General features: G+C 30.7%; 2 protein-coding genes across 5 annotated transcripts; one reads left to right on the top strand and one right to left on the bottom strand.

Annotated features, from left to right (window-relative positions):
• LOC106773785 (IQ domain-containing protein IQM1) lies at window positions 1–4,174 on the bottom strand. Its single transcript, XM_014660535.2, has 9 exons — window positions 3,919–4,174; window positions 3,096–3,541; window positions 2,765–2,879; window positions 2,446–2,511; window positions 2,275–2,363; window positions 2,085–2,172; window positions 1,491–1,721; window positions 1,200–1,301; window positions 1–1,070 (listed from the first exon to the last, which is right to left on the bottom strand). Exons 1-9 carry the CDS (start codon window positions 4,069–4,071, stop codon window positions 678–680), a joined length of 1,683 nt encoding a protein of 560 aa, XP_014516021.2. The 5' UTR covers window positions 4,072–4,174; the 3' UTR covers window positions 1–677.
• An 8,393-nt stretch (window positions 4,175–12,567) lies between these two features.
• LOC106773078 (EPIDERMAL PATTERNING FACTOR-like protein 3) lies at window positions 12,568–17,531 on the top strand. Of its 4 annotated transcripts, none has more exons than XM_022786341.1 (5): window positions 12,592–12,700; window positions 15,884–15,996; window positions 16,070–16,695; window positions 16,973–17,025; window positions 17,120–17,531. In XM_022786341.1, the coding sequence occupies exons 3-5, from the start codon at window positions 16,614–16,616 to the stop codon at window positions 17,351–17,353; spliced, it is 369 nt and encodes a 122-aa protein (XP_022642062.1). In that variant the 5' UTR covers window positions 12,592–12,700; window positions 15,884–15,996; window positions 16,070–16,613; the 3' UTR covers window positions 17,354–17,531. The 4 variants fall into 4 exon arrangements, with proteins under 4 accessions (XP_014515954.1, XP_014515955.1, XP_022642062.1 ...); XM_014659765.2 differs by having other exon boundaries at window positions 16,081–16,695; XM_014660468.2 differs by lacking the exons at window positions 15,884–15,996; window positions 16,070–16,695; window positions 16,973–17,025; window positions 17,120–17,531 and adding an exon at window positions 13,328–13,904 and having other exon boundaries at window positions 12,568–12,700.
• Window positions 17,532–18,026: the final 495 nt, after the last annotated feature.

Below are 18,026 nucleotides of genomic sequence, written 5' to 3' on the forward strand. Positions count from 1 at the left end.
AAAATATTCTATAATATCATCTAAGGCCTAATTTGTGGAATGTGGTCAATTTGGCTGGTGACTAGGAGACACTCATGTCTTTGAACCAAACCAAATCTTGACCCCTTTTTGTCTCTGTTTTTGTTTTTGGCAACACAAAGCAAAGTTTTGACTTTGAAATGCTTCAGCCAATGAAAATGCAGAGTACAACAACATCACCAATCATGGCATTGGCATTACATGTCACTCTATCAATGGGCTAACAATGCATGACTTGCTTTCAGTGTGTCCATGTTATCTGTATGTGGAATATTATACCAATTTTTCACATTTTCACATCACTGACGCAATGCCTCCTCTCCAAACCATGATTGTGACTGCTGGTGAGTGGTGGAGAAAGCTTAGTGAGGAAGATAGAACACAGTGCCAAAAAGTGTAAAGAAATTCTTTTTGAAAAATGGTATTTGACTTACAACCAGGCAAGATTGACCCAACTCATAAAATACAATTGGGTAAAAGAAATGAGGTGTAAAAAATTGATTCTCCTTAAGCTGAATGACCAAAAGATATGGCCAAAACAGAAAAAAACTAAATGAAAAAATAAATCATGGGTTAGATGCTGCTGTCTGGTGTGTGTGATCTATATCTTAGATTCTAAACATTGAATCCAAAAGAGGTATGTGATTTGTGCAAACTATTCATGGACTAGGAATTCCCATGTGCACAAGTCTTGGAGATAGGTGGATTTCTGGACTAGGCCTTGGTGAGGGAATAGGTGCTTTGGCTGCTACTTTTCCATGGTTGACTCTAGGTGATATATTCAGCTGTTCAAGTGCCTTAACTTGGAGTTTTGCAGGGTACTCTCTCACACATCCAATTCTAGGACCAGCTCCAGTTGTCCATTTTCTTGACAATGGTTTCCTCTCTTTAACTGTTGAAGTTTGCATATTGGTGCTGCCAGATTCACCTATATTCTCTTCACTGCCACTTTTGGCAATGGTAAAGCCACTTGAACTAGCCACTTTTGATCCAAACTGTAGCTCCTCATCAGCAGGTTTTGAAGGTGGAATGTCATCATCAATTGCATACTTCTGCATAAGGAAACCATCATATTACAGAATGTTACACATTATGCACTTGCTTTCAAGTTTATCTAGTTATTCGCTTAAAGGATAAGTAACCAATCTACAGAGAAAAATGGCTTGAAGTGGTTCACTCACCTTTACATTGGTCAAGTCTACATCATGTTCAATCAAGAACGCAATGAATTCCCTAAAGTTCTTCATTGTAGGACAGTAATGACCGCTGTAGGGCCATATAGCCTGAATAGGAATAAATGGCATCAATTTATGTACATATAAAGAAACTAAAAGGACTTTTAACTTTTCCTTAAATTCTCTTTCTGTGCTGTGAATGCTTCCCATTTTCACAGGATTACAAAAATAAACTGGGATAATGACAAAATAATTTACTTTTATGTTGAATAATGATGAATAAAACACGTGTCATACATCAATAACTCCATGTTGGGCAACCAATCTTCCAGAAGCAATAGTAGCACCTCCAGCCAAAAAACTTGAGTGCTGAAATTGGCCTTTCTTTTTCTCACCAACATACAAAATTCTTGAAGAGCTGAGAACAAAAATCCACTTAGATCCCTCCTCAGTGTGAACAAGGTTCTGACTCCTTTTATAAACTAGCCTTCCTTTCTCAATAACCACTTCATAGGCTTCCCTCTCTTTCTGCATTTTCAAGCAACAAAGTGAATTCTGGTGGCTGCTAAAATAGTCTAGAGTCAAAGCAATTGAATAGTATAAAAGATGATTTCAAAAAGTTGTAACTATAAATTAAGTATTTTTTGTATATTGAATGCACATGCAAAAATGCCTCGTTGGATGTTTGCTAATCAATGAATTTTGTGCCTAAATTTGATTTTGTAGTCAACATAGCTAGCTAGGCAATATTCCTACACCACTGCCACTCTAAAATTGACCAAAGATTATGCATTAAAAGTCCATAACACCTTCAAATAAGAATGCATAAAAGTCTCACAATATGTTGTTTATATGTGGCATTGTCAAATAGATGAGGTGAAACAAACTTACGGGTCCAAGATACTTTATGCATTGCTTATTCAATTCACTTCTTAGGCACTCCTTATGGTTTACTTCTTTCCCATCTCCAACGTCCAACCTTCATGTCACATAACAGGTAATTACGAAATCAGAAAATTAAAATCAGCAGTGTGCTCAAACTTTTCTGCAGAAAGTGTCTTATTCTGTTAATCAATTTTACCAGTAGAAAAAAGGTTGTGTACTCTGGCTATGAAACCAAACATCATAGTATAAGTGCAGATTGTGTCCATAACGGTGACGTGGATCAATCTGAAAAAACACAAGGGAATCTTAGCTTGATATATGTGAATTTAAAACTGTGAAGTTAATCAAGATGTGAACACGAGCTTACAGCTTCAAGCCAGTGTCTTAGAGCTAATTTCTGCGCCTTATCATCTTTGCACAAACCTTTTCCCACCTACCAATAGCACAAAAGAAAAAAAGAAAAAATATTTAGATGAGAAAATATTAAAAGGAAAATGGTCGGAAAGAGAATGAGAAATTTGAATTTGTCTCTGTGGTCCCAGTCAAACATATAATTAGAAAAGACAAGTTGTGTCAAGTCAATTATATTTCAAGCAACCAATGTATTTTATTGGAAACCAATGGCTAAATTATTAAAGCAAACAATATTTATTCAGAGATTCTTGCTTCCCACACAAAAGGGGTACCTTAGCAGCCATGGTCCTAGCTCTTGCCCATTTTGAACTAGCTGATTCTGATTTACCAGAGTCAAAATTTGATGGGGAACACCTGCTAAGAGCAGCAAAATCTAAGGCTCTCCACCTGAAATTAAGATTTCAAATTGATTAAGCACTAAACCAACCCTAATCATTGAATTCTAATTGAAAAAAAAAAACAGTATATATATACACTGAAAAACATAATTTTTCTACTGTCATCTGATAAAAAAATAGTTATTAGGAATAGCATAGAAATTAAAATCAACGTAAATTCCCTTAAGCACAAAAGATATCTCATAAAGATGCCTATTGAACAAACCATAGCTCCTCACAGACAACTGCACAATCTGCAAGATTTCTTCTGGTTCTGTAGCCCTTGTAAACCTTCTGCAGCTTGATTGCAGCAACATCAAGCTCCCCAACGGGCTTTGATGAAAACAAAATTTCTGATTCTGGAAAAACAAATGGGGGGCCTTGTTCATTGAACAAGCCATCAACTTCCTCATTTGAATCAGAATTACCAGAAAGTAGATATTTGAAGGAGAATGTGGTTTGCAGCTTCAGATTCCCGGCCTTCTTTCTCTTTGAGCTTGTATTCTCAGTAATAACCTCATCCAACTCATCAGGCTTATAAAAGTCATCAAGGTTTCTGCACTTGTTGAAGCTCATTGTTCTGAAGGTGGTCTCGGCCTCCTTTGACTCATAGTCCAGAGGCCTTACAGTTGTCACCATTTGCACAACCTTGAAGCTGGCAAATAAGTAGTGCTGAATATTTAACAAGCACTGGGTTGGTTAGAGTTTCACAAACACTGCTGAATATTTAAGGAGAAGAAGACCTTTCCTTATCAGTAGTGACCCATTTAATGCATCAAATTCATGAACATGCCATTTTCATAAAGTCATAATCTTTAACTCTCCCTACCCCAAGAGCAACGCTACCACTACCCAAAGAAAGGAAAATCCAAGTAGACCAAGTCAATCCTTGATTCAAAATGCTTTAACAAAATTCAACCCAATTCCTAACTCTGAATCATCGATAAATAAACTACATTATGGTATAACAGAACCTTAAAAACATATGACAGTTTCCAATGAGACATGCAAAAGGCATATTTCCAACTGAAAACTGAACAATCAATCACCTTAAAGTACACGAAGTGAGGATCCTTTTTGCAAGGATAGATATATGGATAGGAGTTGAGTTTTCTTGGGTTTAGTGATAGAAATGCGCACTTCTGTTCTCTCTTATATAAGGCAGGAGTGTTGAAGACAGGAAAAGGGTGGAAAATTGTCATAGAAGGCACTTTCAAATACGTAAAGGACAGAGATTGCAGAAAATTGTGACCCTTTTGGAATTTTTATTACCATGACTGAATTTAGTTTGAATAGGAAAGTGGGAAATTTACTTGGCCAAAGAGCCCCATAAATGGGTTATTTTGAATTCAGGAATTGGAAAATGATACTGTGTGACTTGCAGAAAGTGTTACATGAGTATGTGAAAAGTTTACACGCGGTGATGTGAAAGAAACAGAATTAGTCAAAACTCAAAGCATGCTATTTTTTTTATGGGTCCTATATCAATGCAAAATCTAATCGGACATTTTAATTTGTCTTTAGAGATAGGAAAAGAAAAACTATATTTTAAAGCGGCAGTCCGAAATAATACCATTTTAAATATTGCCATTTTTTAGTTTTTAAATTAAAAACCGAAATACTTTTGATAACACTTTTTTTTGTTGAGTGGAGGGGGAAGAACTGAGAAGTGAGAGAATTAGTTTAATGTGTTTCATAAGAAAGGAAAATCCAAGTAGACCAAGTCTCTTTACAGTATTTTTCATTCATTTTTATTTATATTTCTATTTCTTTTCTTTAACTTAAACTATGTAATTTTTCAAATACAAATATTTTTCATCCATTTGTATTTTATATAAAAAAAAAAACTTTATCCTTCTTGTCACAATTGAAATCGTAATAAGACGACAAAAAAAAAATAAACGAATTTTAAAAAAAAGTTTATTTTGAAAAATTATGGAAAATTATAAAATAAAATATGATCTATGAAAACTGAATTTTCAATTACGCGTAATGAAGGTGTTAGTACTCTACCACAGGCAATACCTTTAATTCACTGTACAAAGTTGGTATAGTTTTTCTAAATATTTAATTTTCCCCAAAAATAATATTATAAAAAAACAAAAATATTTTTTGTTTTATGGGTCCGACAAGCATGGATCTCACTCCTTATTCTCGTTTAGAATGAGAAATAATATTATTTAATTTTTGAATTTTAGTTTTTAAGAAGTGGACTTTAAGCCTAATTCAACCCCTCAAAACTAACTTGTAAGATGAGGTTTACACTTACTTATAACTATAAATTGGTTACAGCTGTCAAAATGGGTCGCAACCCGCAGGCCAACCCGGCCCACCACGAGTTTGGACCAAGTTGGGTTTGAAAATTTTGTATTTTTTTTATGTGGGTCAGATTTAAACCCAGCTCATGCGGATTGAACCCGTGGTGGGCCGGATTGGCCTACCAACCCACCTACCTAATTTTATTTTACTAAAATTTAATGGGTGGTCCGATAGTGATCTAATTGATAGTGGGTGGAAGAATATAGCCAACAAATAATAAATATCGCAAATAGACTTTAACCTACCTCCAATACCATGCTAAGAAATAGACTTTTAAGTCTAACTTAATCCCACCAAAATAATGTCCTTAGAAGAAAATGTTAAAGTTAAAAATAAAAGTGCATATAATATAACACCCAAATCAAAAGAAAAAGAAATGGAGGTGATATACCTTTCCATCTTTCCGTACTCCAACTATTTCTTTTTTAGTAATTGTTGACAGAGTCCTGTAATGTGAGAACTTATTCTCTTCTGTACTTTTCTCCACTCTTTCTATATTTTTATGTATGTCTCTTTGTATTTTTTTATGTTCTCTTTTTTTTTCTATGGCATGTGCATATTTATATACACATATTGTAATATTATGATAATCTTGCTTAAATTGTGAATTAATTGATAATGAACAAAATGGAGAAAGAAATGGTCTTGATTACAATATATTTCTAAGACATTGACTATAATTATTTATAGAAACTTTGTCAATTTTTAGGATTATATATTTCTCTTTTAAAAAGAAACCAATACAACAAATTGTAATATAATATAAAGATATTATTTCTAATTATAATCAACATCTTTTTATAATTATTGACATAATATTGATTCAAATTATTACTATGTTAAAAACATACCTTTATCTAAAAATTAATATTTAAAAAATATTTTCTAATGTGTCTTGTGGGCATGAAAATTAAAGAAGGTAAAAATATGCATAAAATTCTTGTTCTTGCACTAAATTAAAATTTGAAAATTATATATATATATATATATATATATATATAAAGAAAATTTATTTTATTTTTTTTCAATTTTTTACCTACTATTAATTATTATTTTCTAATTATTTTATTTTATTTATTTTTATTGACTTACTTGGACAAAAAACGATATTGACACTTGCTATTTTTATTTTATCAATTTATTTTTCTTTTGAAATTAAAAAATATTAATTAAAGTAAATAATTATATATGTTAGGATATATATATATATATATATATATATATATATATATATATATATAAATATACGAAGACGGACTATCAATGATTAGATGACTTTTGATAGGTGATTCAGGGATATTGAGGAGGATATTAGGTTTTAAGTGATAATATAAACACAAAAATTTATGTTAATAAAGGTATTTTGGCTTTATGGTTAATCATGTAAATATGATTTCAGGTGATAAAAATACTAATACTTTGTTCATTTGAAGGAGAGGTGGAGGAAAGTGAGTGGATGGATTTGAGGGAATTTAGAGGTAAATTTTTTGTTGTTTATTTAAATAGATTTGGAGGTGAGTGGGAGTGGATTTAGAAGTAAAGTTTGCCAGAATTAGTGTAGGACTTGATTGATGTGACAGATAACAAAAATTTCTTTAATTGGTAGAAATTGAAGATTGCCAAAATACTCTTAGTAGTAAAAATAATATAAAATGATAATTGTCGATGTTATATATAATTGTAAAAAAATTTATAAGATGAAAAAAATAAAAATTAATTTTTAAAATGTAAAAAATTGTAATTTAGTAAATTGAAATAATAATATTATTATTATATTTATTATCAATATTTATTATTATTATTATTAAAATTACCTAAATTTCATAATTAGAATGGATTCTCTTGTTACAATAGTGCATGCACCCACCGTGTAGAAGCTATTCCATATAAGGGGGTAAGAATGATTTTTCATTATAATCATCTTCAAATATCCTCTATGAGTGAGGAATGAAAATATTTTATATCCCCAAATCCATCTACGCAAATTCATGGAAACAATCATAAAATAAATCACAAATCTATCCATGCAAATTATTCTCTACAGTAACAAATGCACATCTAGCTTAATATGAAAAAAGCATATCAAATTTTGATTGATTTGATGGTCTTATATTATAGATTTATTATTGTTATTATTATTATTATTATATACAATTTTTTAGCATATAATATATAGTATAACAAATATTAACATGGTTTATAGTTTTTTTCACAACATATATAGCTTTTCTATATATAATTTGAGTTATGGGTCATGTATGTTGTTTTTGCCAAAAGCATATATTGATGTACACAACCACACAATCAGATGAATATAAAAAAGTTTAAACCATTTAGTTGTTCTTATTTTCGTGAGGTTTTCCTATTTTGATCCTCGCCTCTGCCGTTAAATTTAGTTAACGAGATTAACTTTTTTTGCACAACTGGGAGGATGACCTGTTAATTTCTATAATCGTGGCCTATTTAGAGTTTAAACGTGACATGAATTGAGTCTCATAAGTGTTAATTTCAATCAATTTCAACTCTAATTCATGCCACATTTCAACTCTAAATAGGCCATGTTTACAGAAATTAACAGGTTATCTTTCCAGCTGTACAAAAAAGTTAACTCCGTAACTAAATTTAACGGCAGAAGCTTAATTGATTGAAATTTATAGGAACTCAATTGAGGATTCTAATAAGACGGGGATCAAAATGGGAAAACCTTCCAAAAATAGGGACAACTAAATGGTTTAAACCTATAAAAAAAATGGTTTTATGAATAACAATCTAAGAAACAAAATCAACTAATCTGAGAAATGTCATGTTTATTAAGTCAATTAAGGTATTATAAACGTGATGAAATTTATAAAAATAAACATGTTATGTTACCCAATGTACTATTTTATGTTATATTCATGTTTCTTCTTCTTATGTTGTGAAGCACGCACCTCCAAATTTTTTTCCCATTTTCAATGGATTTTTCTTCCAAATTTCTTAATATAAATTGCACCTAAGATAAAGATTTAGGGTTAAAAGTTCCAACTTCCTTCCTTTATCTTCCTTTATCTTTGCCTTGATAGTTGTTAATTAAATGTTAGCATAAAAAATACAAAATAAAAATTCCTCATATCTTTAATGTTGAATGCATATTTTTTTTATTGCAATTTTTTTTTAATTTAACCCAAAGCACAATTTGTGCCAACATAACCATTAACATGTATTATCATTAAAATAAAATAAAACAAAATTTTTCCAAAATTATTATTTTAAATTTTACTTCCTAACATGTCATCGCATAATTAGGATTTTTTCACTAAAACTTTTTAAACTTGAACACAATTAGAGGAATATATGCAAAACTTTGATATTTAAGAGTTATGTTACTCGAAAAAAAAGTGTGATATGATCACAAACTTTATATTCTATATATTTTATTGTATAAAAATTTTGATCACATAGTATGTGGAAAATCATTATCACTACAAGTATTACTAATTTTATGATTAGGGCAATAATACAATATATGAGTATGACTATAATTAATGTAAAATTAAGTAACGATTATGATTAGAATTCAAAAATTAATATAAAATTACGTGATGATTATGATTAGATTTCGAAGTAGGTAGAAATAAGAAAGGATATTGTTTGAATATACAAATAATATACTGTACTGTATATATAATAGAAAGAATTAATATAAATTAAGTCTAAAATATAATTAAAAAATAAAAGTAAACTAAATAATAATAAAAAATAAAGATAATATATTTAATAATATGAAATCAATGAATAATATAAATTAAACAAATTAATTATTTTTTTAAAAAATTGATTAATATTTTTAATTGCACATTTTATCTTAATTTACATTAAAAAAAATAGACATGAGATAGTACTTTCAACCATTCATGAAAAACAGAAAGTGATATTAAAAAGAATCATACAACTGTTTGTTTGTAGACAAAGAAAAGATTGATTTTGATCTTTTGACTCTCAAGCATTAACTGCACGACTGGTCCATCTTTTATGTTGAAAAATAAAACCTGATTTAAGTCAGTTTTTCATGCAAGTTTGAACTTTTACTTATCTCAAGGAATAATTCTTAAAAAAAATTTAGAAGTGCACTTTAAATCTAATTTTATCGTAGTAAAAATGAATTTTAAGTCTATAAAATTAATTGTAAAATAGGTTTATATTTATTTATATACATTTAATTAGTCTTATCTCTCATACTTAAAAAACTATACGAGTCAAAGCAGATTATATGTGAAAGTAAAGTGGATTATATGTGAAGGAAGAATAAGAAAACAAAATATAGTAATATGAATGGGAGACAAAAAAAAAAATGCAGCACATAAAACATAGTATTTCCTCGGACCGACGGAAAGTACGGCACATAATATCTCACGTTCAATTCATATTCAAAGGTCGAATTTAGGGTTTGTTTTGATTATTATTTAATGTAGAATGTCTTTGTTTTCAACGCGTTTCACTTCTGATTCATGGTCATGAGGAAGCGTTGGTCATAAATATGTTTATATTAGTTGTGAATAGCTTGCGCAAGACGGTTCAACTACATGCGTGACTCCGACCTTGACTCAGTTATGTTCTGTCGTGAATCATCAGTTTTTCTGTTTTTCATCTACAGTTTGTGTTAGCCATGTTCTCCACACCGCCTCCCATGTGCACCATATGTCCAAAACGGAATACCAAAAAAATCTTCGTTAATTTGGAAGGTTTGCCATCTAAATGTTTTTTGATTTTTCATCTTTATACAGTGTTTTATTTTCTCATTTATATTTAATGTGAAATTTAAATTAACACTTGAATTTTCAACAATATTATAAATAAAGATATTTTATGTTTATATAAACACATGTTCATTTCTTATTTTATCGATATAAGATTTTGTTTTAAAAAAAATCAATTTTGTTGAAAGTTACTAAAGATAAGATCAATTTATAATATATAAGTGAGGTGCAGAACTCACCTTACAAACCAGTTTTGTGGGGGTTGAGTTAAACCTAAAACTCACTTCTAACATGGTATCAAAACTATGATTAGAACCGATCTTAATAATATTTATTTTGAGGGTTAAGTTAGATCTAAAATCCACTTCAAACAAATTTCACTCCAATACGTAGGTCTTATTCTGATTTGGTAATGAAAATATGTGTTCATAACTGACTCTGTAATGCAATATTCGGGGGCATTTACTTGCTTTAATGTTGTTTTCTTGCATCTCCATAATTATTACCTGCATTCACTGTCTTTAAAATGATGATGATACCCTTTATCCTGTATTTCATTATGATGAATTATCTATTTTGAAAATTTCTAAAAAATATTTGAAATAAACTTTTTAAAATAAACCTTTTAAAAAATATATGTTATGATTCAAATGACCGAGATAAGATTGTCATCTAATTTAGAATTGAGACAAGATTGTAATGATTAATTATTATATTTGAGGTATTTGTTTTCTTTTGAGTTTAAAACTCGAATTACCATTGTGATCTTTAAAAATTACTTAAATAAATCAAAAATTATATTTAAACTATTTTAATATTCAGGAGAGTCTTGAAACAAAATTTTCAAAACAATAAAACTTATGAAATATTTTTTGAAAACAAAAGTTTCAAAACAAGTTTTCTATTTGTATTAAAGAAGTTGGGAGCAACGCTATCATCACCATTTCATTGAATATTATGTTATAGTTGTCATTGACACAAGAGAATGTAGTGTTAGAATATATAAACTTAATCAATATCGAAGATATGGATAAAGAGATAGAGGGAGATGTAGAAAGAGAAATTATCATATAATTCAAGGTTTGTTTACTTGAAATAGATGATTTGAAGAAGAGAAAATGAATCAATATTATGTTGTTTTTTTGGAAAAAATTTGAAAGTGATTGAAAGTAAATTTAAAAATAAAATTTTTAAAAATTTGTGAGAAATTTGATTAATATAATAGATTAAAAAATGTTTTAATAGATGAAGAATAAAGATTGTTAAATTGCCTTTAATGATAAAAATAATATAAAATATATTTTTGAGTACCAATGACAACCGAAACAATGTTGTCATCACGAGACTCAACGACAAGGATTTGAAAGAGATGATTTGAAGAAGAGAAAATGAATAGATTTAAATGTAAAGTGTATGTTGTTCTTTTGGAAAAAATTTGGAAGTAATGGAAAGTAAATTTAAAAATAAAATTTTTAAAATTTGTGAGAAATTTGATTAATATAATAGATTAAAAAATGTTTTAATAGATGAAGAATAAAGATTGTTAAATTGTCTTTAATGATAAAAATAATATAAATATATTTTTGAGTACCAGTAACAACCGAAACAATGTTGTCATTACGAGATTCAACGACAAGGATTTGAAAAAGACACCACAACGACAATGATTGTAACGGCAACCAAAGCGTGGTGCAGGGAGAAAGAATATTTTAGTCTTTTTGGTCTTTGAAGATGCAACTGCTAATCATGGGACTGCTGGAAGCAAAACCTGGGCATGGGCGTTTTTTGGGCTTATTGGCTTTTACCTATCAAATTGCTATTGACACCTCCCTAAGTGTTATTAGTTTTCTCACTTAAATTTATCTGGAAAACATTTTAAAAGTATATATGTATATTGTTTGATAACTTTGTTGCTGATTAAAAGCTAATCAAATTTATTCACTAAACATGTAATGAAATTATAACACAAAACCAAAAAAAAAAAAAAAAATGCGAATAAAGGCGCATGAAAAAACAAAACAATTGCTAAATTAAGCTTAATATACACATCAAAATATCAATACGTGAATAATATACACTATCAACATTTTTTTTATTTTAATAATTTTGATAAAAAGTAATGTTTAAATTTTTTTTTATCATAGGAAAACTGAAGACAAATACGTGTAAAAGTATGTATTTTCTTTTCATTACATCACAGATATATTATTTTAATTTTTTTATTTTCACCATACATTTTATATTTAGATTTCTTTTTGTATTCCGTATTTCATTCATTTGTGTCGTGGATAAAATGCAACTAAAATTTTGTTTTTCTTTATTGAATTGTAAATGATCTAAACTCATTAGATTTTGAAATTTAGATGTATTTAAGATTATATTAAAGATCAAACTTTATCATATTAAAAAAAATAACAGTATTTTGTTGGCTATTTTTTTTTTAAGAATTATAAAGAATTTATATTAAGTTGTTCTTATATATATATTAAAACATATTTCGTACATCTAAAATTTTAATTACTAAATACATTAAAATTTATATTATTTTAAAATTGAAATATAATAACTTAGTGAATTACAATAATATTATAAATTCCACGGTTTCACGTTTAACTAGTTTTTTTATAATTTCATGCTGTAAAAAGAAGAAAGAAAGAAAGAAAGAAAGAAAGAAAGAAGTTGAAGAGAAGAAGAAAGAAACACCCTCAACTCAACTCAACTCAAGCGTAAACTTCAATGGCGGAAAGGGATCGCAAGCCCAATGACTCGATTTCAGGTTATCATCATTCAAAGTTTTCATCTTTTCTTAATTTTGGTTCAAAGTTTTTATCTTTTCTTAATTTTGGTTTGAAAAATCTTAGGATTCACCCTGGGTATCGTGGGCTTTCATCTTTCACCTATTGCAGTTTCTGATCTTGTAACCTTATTTTCAAGATATTGCCCTTTACTTGATCTTGTTGAAATTGGTTACGATATGGTATTACCCTTTCAATTCTCAAGTTACTATCTGTTGTGGTCTGTATTAAATCTAGAAGGTAAGAGGAGAATGTCAGAAAATGGTTTCAATTTTCATTTTTGTTTTTACCTATAATTACAAACATTCACATTCTTTTTCTCCTTTTTAAGGATTTGTTTAACGAGAAGTGAAATTAGAAAATTGACGAAAGAGAAATTTTCTCAGCCCTAATTCATAATATGGTTTCTGCTGCTTGCCCATTGCTGAAATTTCCTTTCTTTCTGGTTGTGGACTTGTGGGGAAGATTGGGAGGTTATTTGACTTCTTAGGTTGGAATTGTTGGTTAAATGTTTTTGGTGTATGCATGGACTAATTCATGATGAAACTTTTTTTTTTTCTTTCAAAAAACATTAAAGATTTAAATTGTTTGTATTTGTTTCTCGGAAGAAAAAGACGTAAAATCTCCAAACATTTTTGAGAGAGCTAAGGAGGAGTTTGAGGCAGTATTTCATCATGACAAATCGCCTCACCATCACAGAGAAACTCATGGGAGAAGTGACGACATTGATGAGAAAACTCCATCTGATGAAGTCAAAGGGCCAAATGTGTTTGAACGGGTGAAGGAGGAGTTTGAAGCTGTTGTTGAGGCCATTCACCCCAAGAAAGAATCTGAATCTAGCACACCAAAAAGGGATGGCTAGGGTGTGCCCTTATTTTATATAACCAAGGAGTTTGAAGACTTGTCTTGGCGTTGTTAACCATCTAAACTACCATGTTTGGCTTGTCCATTTATCTTTCTTTTCTTGTTGTCTCAATTATGATGTATAAATAGTAAATGATTTGTGTTTCCAATTGATTATATGAACGCATAGTCCTCTTCTCTTCTTTTCAGAAAAAAAGGAAAGAAATTGTCCCTGGTTTGGTGGTAGATTATCGATGTGAAAGTTTAATTGTAAACTCTGATCTGTAACATCATCTAGTACAGCGGAATGATATATGATTCACAAAGTATTCCACTCTTTCATTAGGCATTTAGTTGCAGATATCATCTGAATAGAATAAAATTTGGGATTCAATTACACTAATATTGGTGTCTAATTATATTTTAATCCGCTTTAGCAATTCTATCTCGTGTTGTCTTTTCCTCTTGCCAATCTATATATTTGCCGATACAGATTTAAATCTTACAAAAAATGATAAAACTGGTCTTACTGGTAAGTTAACTAACATTACAGATATGGCATTGAATTCCATTAGAGTATCAATAATGGAGCAATAGCATATAATTCTGAGTTAGGGATAAGTTATTGGTTGGTGCAGGGAAGTTTGATTTGGTTTGAGATGTATGCATTTAAGAATATATATGATGATAGCCTCTCCACCTCCGAGCTGTTAGAGTGTTTGGAACCATGACTCCAACGCATATATTCATGTTAAGCAATAAAGTAGAAGCTTCTATTAGTAGTATATGAGGAACGCAGAAAATGGCATCAGATGCGAATTCAGACACTTAGCAGAAAATGTAAATCCTCCATTATCTGACAAAATTTTGCACATCCTATAAGCAACACAAAGTATGTAAGTAATACTGATTTATATCATGAAAAATCAAAGCAATCCTTGCATGAACTAGATTCCACGTTATATAATAAAAGCACTGTACTTTATATTTTAGGAAAGTAGAGTTCTAAGCAGAATTTGTCTTAAAACATTTGAAAACCTGTTTATTTAGAATGCTGTGGAGTCAATTTCACTTGGGGTGATTTAAAATTTCTTATAATAGTTTCTTTCAAATCTTATTCTAATTAGTAAAAGAACTAAATGCATTCATTTTTATTTTTATTTTATATTTGAAACTTATTTTAAAGTACTAAGAAGATTAATAGAAAAGTTACAACAGAAGAATATACCGTTACTCTTTCATTTCCCAATTAACGTTACTTTATAACAGCCAAACATTCATGCAAACTATCTAACTCGTAAAGCTATATTTTATCTCCCTCATGTTTTTCCTTAACTCCTCTTCAGCAGCCCTAAACTCTATATTATTTTTACTAGGGGTCTTTTCTGTCACTTTCTTAGCAACTGTCTGCAGGTATGTAGGTAGATAGCATCAGCTTCCTTGTCTATATAGCACATCAACATTGAAATATCCTTTTACTCAAATCACTCACCTGCCCCATAACTATAAGTAATAATTCCCAGACAATAGGGTTCACCCACATTGCACAAAAAATGAATATATAGTTGCATTTGTTATTGAGTCATGTCTTCCTTTGATTGTCCTTTAACATGATTGATGGATGAACTATTCAGGTCATTTTTACTAACCTTTTTTATAGCATCACCGAGCTTATTTATTGCATATATCTGGAACACTTGTTATCACACAAACTGCACTGGCTGCAGTCAATTACAACACAATAATGTCGACTTTACATTGCCTAATAAGCTTAACAGAAAAATAAATGACATAATATAACACTAATACTTAATGGCAACTTAATCTATAACTCACCGAACTCTCTTTGCTTAATTATGCATGCCTTGTTTGTTCTCTTTCTTCCATGGTGCTTTTTGTACCATAATAAATCATGCAACTGGCTGCAGTCAATTACAACACAATAATGTCTACTTTACAGTGCCTAATAAGCTTAACAGAAAAAATGACATAATATAACAGTAAAACTTAATGGCTACTTCACCTATAACACACTGAACCCTCTCTGTTTACTTGTGCATGCCTTGTTTGTTCTCTTTCTTCCATGTTGCTTTTTGTACCATAATAAATGATATAACTGGAATATGCTCTTCATTTAATGCTGGAAAATATCCAGCAGGTGAGTGGGACACCCAAATTCAATGCCAAGTAGTAAAGGAATAGCCCAGATTGGATGTTAATAAGGAGACTTGTGTAGGTTCTCCAACAACCAACCCTTGGAAAGTTGAGAATGTTACCGTATTTAATTCGTTAACTAACTCATTAAATTTCTTTTCCCGCAGAACTGAATGCTTAGAGACTGGTGCTTTTTACCACTTTAAATGACTGGGTTTCTGGTGTTGATTTCTTTCTTCCCAATATGGCAATGAAAGCATCAGAAAATGGGAAAGGCTTTGTAAGTAGTGTGTGGTCTACACGTCAAAGTTTTTATTTTTTTATTTTTAATCTCAATTATAAAAACTTTATAGGGGTCTTGCAGGTGTTTCAGACAATCAGGCCCTAAAAGGGTGCTGTTATTCTGAATTAGTGGACCACCATATATAGCACTACTAATTTAGATTGATTTGAGAGAGAAAGGTTTGTTGGCTTGTTTTGAAAGGTAAGTTATCCAAGGTTGGATGCAGAAAGACAGTGGAAAAAAGACTAGTCTTTGGACTTCCTTGTGAGTTGTCAAATGAAGGTGAAAATTGCTGTGCATTTTAACTATGTGACAAGAAAACTGAATCTCTTGCTTGTGAAGCAAAATCTCTTGGCCAATGCGTAGGTTTTAAAGTGTAGCCTTAGAATGTTTGGGGGTCCCGGCCTGCTTTTTGGGATTTGAAGCTTGCAAGCTCCTTTGGTATCCTTCATATATTCCAGCAATCATCCCTAGCTAGCCACTTGTTATGAATGATTTAAACCCTGCACGTCTCTCACAACATTATCATCAACACAAACATCACTCCAAACATTACCATCAACAACAAACATCATCTGATTACATCCATCATTTGCACTTTTGAAGAAAGAAAAATGATAGGAAGATTATTCTGTTTTCTGCTAGCACTGCAAACAGTGAGTTTGGTTTCTGCAATTAGGAAGCCATTTCTTCCAGGTTAGTTACACTTACATCACACCGTTCTGAAGATTGACTTCCTTCTATTAGCTGCAATTGTAGGTTTATCATACCTCAACTGTAACTTATAAATCAGCTGTGATATTTCTCCAAAACTTTTCAAACATACCTGTAGTAAGAAAATGGCATTTAAGTGGCTTGCCCTCAGAACTTTCAGCTCAGTGTACATTTTTAGACTCTTGATCATCTCATTAAACTGTAGTTCGTATGCTTCTCTCTTTCTCTCCTTTGTTAACTGTTGTCCCTTCCTTTTCAGCCCAAGAAGAGGTTCTACAATCTCCACCACCATATACTACAGAATCAAAAAAGGTGCGTTTATCTCTCTTTTGTTTGGAACTGGGTGGTATACTTGGGTACTGATGACCAATGCATTGTTGCATTGTGTTTTCTGTCTATGTTAAAGGGTTTCATGGACATAGACACCTCAGAGACAATGCAGGAAGCATATGATAGAGGAGTGAGCAAAATAGGGTCAAGTCCACCTAGTTGTGAGCACAAGTGCTATGGTTGTGTTCCATGTGAAGCCATTCAAGTTCCCAGCACCAGCACCAGGCGCAGCCATTTGGGCATCCAGTATGCAAATTATGAGCCTGAGAGCTGGAAGTGCAAGTGTGGTCCCTCCTTCTATAGCCCGTGAACACTGTTCATATCTGCTAAATATTGTTGATATAATGTAATGACATGATATCACCTCTCAAGTTCATACATAATATTGTAGTTTGTGGAAACGTGCCCTCTTATTAACAGAGTTTGGCAAATCAACACTATCTTTACAACCACTGTCAAGCAGATAAATCTCAGGTTAATCTTGAAATATAAACATGCAAACGCTCTATATGAATAGATGCATTTGATAAGGTTAGCTGGATTTTGACATCAGAACCTTTTGAAAACTCAACAAGACAAAAACAGAAACAAAAAGAAAAAGAAGCAAACAGATTCCATCCAAAATCATGGTTGCAAGGTCTGACCCATACATTTTCATGGCCTCAACCGATTTATCTTCATTTTAGGAAAAGTTTATAGGGGTTATAGGTTTGCAGTTCCAATCTTTGCACTCTTCAGTCCTCTCCCTGTCAATCAGCTATCTCATATCACTGACTTACCAGCGTAGGTGCAAGCTTAAACAAAATAAGTGGACCAAACATAAATGGAGGTTGAAAGAGATATGTGATTCAGATTAGCCTTGCTGTCACATATTCATGCTCCGTTTTTCTGAGCACCCATTTCACATTTTTTGACTGCACTGGAATTTATGTTGTACATAATCACATTGAAATTTTAGTTAATATATTTTAGATAAATATTCA

This window comes from Vigna radiata, chromosome 9, assembly GCF_000741045.1.
Source record: "Vigna radiata var. radiata cultivar VC1973A chromosome 9, Vradiata_ver6, whole genome shotgun sequence".
NCBI classification, from domain to species: Eukaryota; Viridiplantae; Streptophyta; class Magnoliopsida; order Fabales; family Fabaceae; genus Vigna; species Vigna radiata.

What these genes read in the sequence shown, in the direction of transcription:
- LOC106773785 (XM_014660535.2), bottom strand. Translation starts at nt 4,071, where the DNA reads ATGACAATTTTCCACCCTTTTCCTGTCTTCAACACTCCTGCCTTATAT. An exon ending in TAAGACACTGGCTTGAAGCT is followed by an intron (nt 2,364 to 2,445) that starts GTAAGCTCGTGT and finishes GTGTTTTTTCAG; the next exon opens with ATTGATCCACGTCACCGTTA. An exon ending in CCCAACATGGAGTTATTGAT is followed by an intron (nt 1,302 to 1,490) that starts GTATGACACGTG and finishes ATTCCTATTCAG; the next exon opens with GCTATATGGCCCTACAGCGG.
- LOC106773078 (XM_022786341.1), top strand. Translation starts at nt 16,614, where the DNA reads ATGATAGGAAGATTATTCTGTTTTCTGCTAGCACTGCAAACAGTGAGT. An exon ending in TAGGAAGCCATTTCTTCCAG is followed by an intron (nt 16,696 to 16,972) that starts GTTAGTTACACT and finishes CTTCCTTTTCAG; the next exon opens with CCCAAGAAGAGGTTCTACAA. An exon ending in ATACTACAGAATCAAAAAAG is followed by an intron (nt 17,026 to 17,119) that starts GTGCGTTTATCT and finishes TCTATGTTAAAG; the next exon opens with GGTTTCATGGACATAGACAC.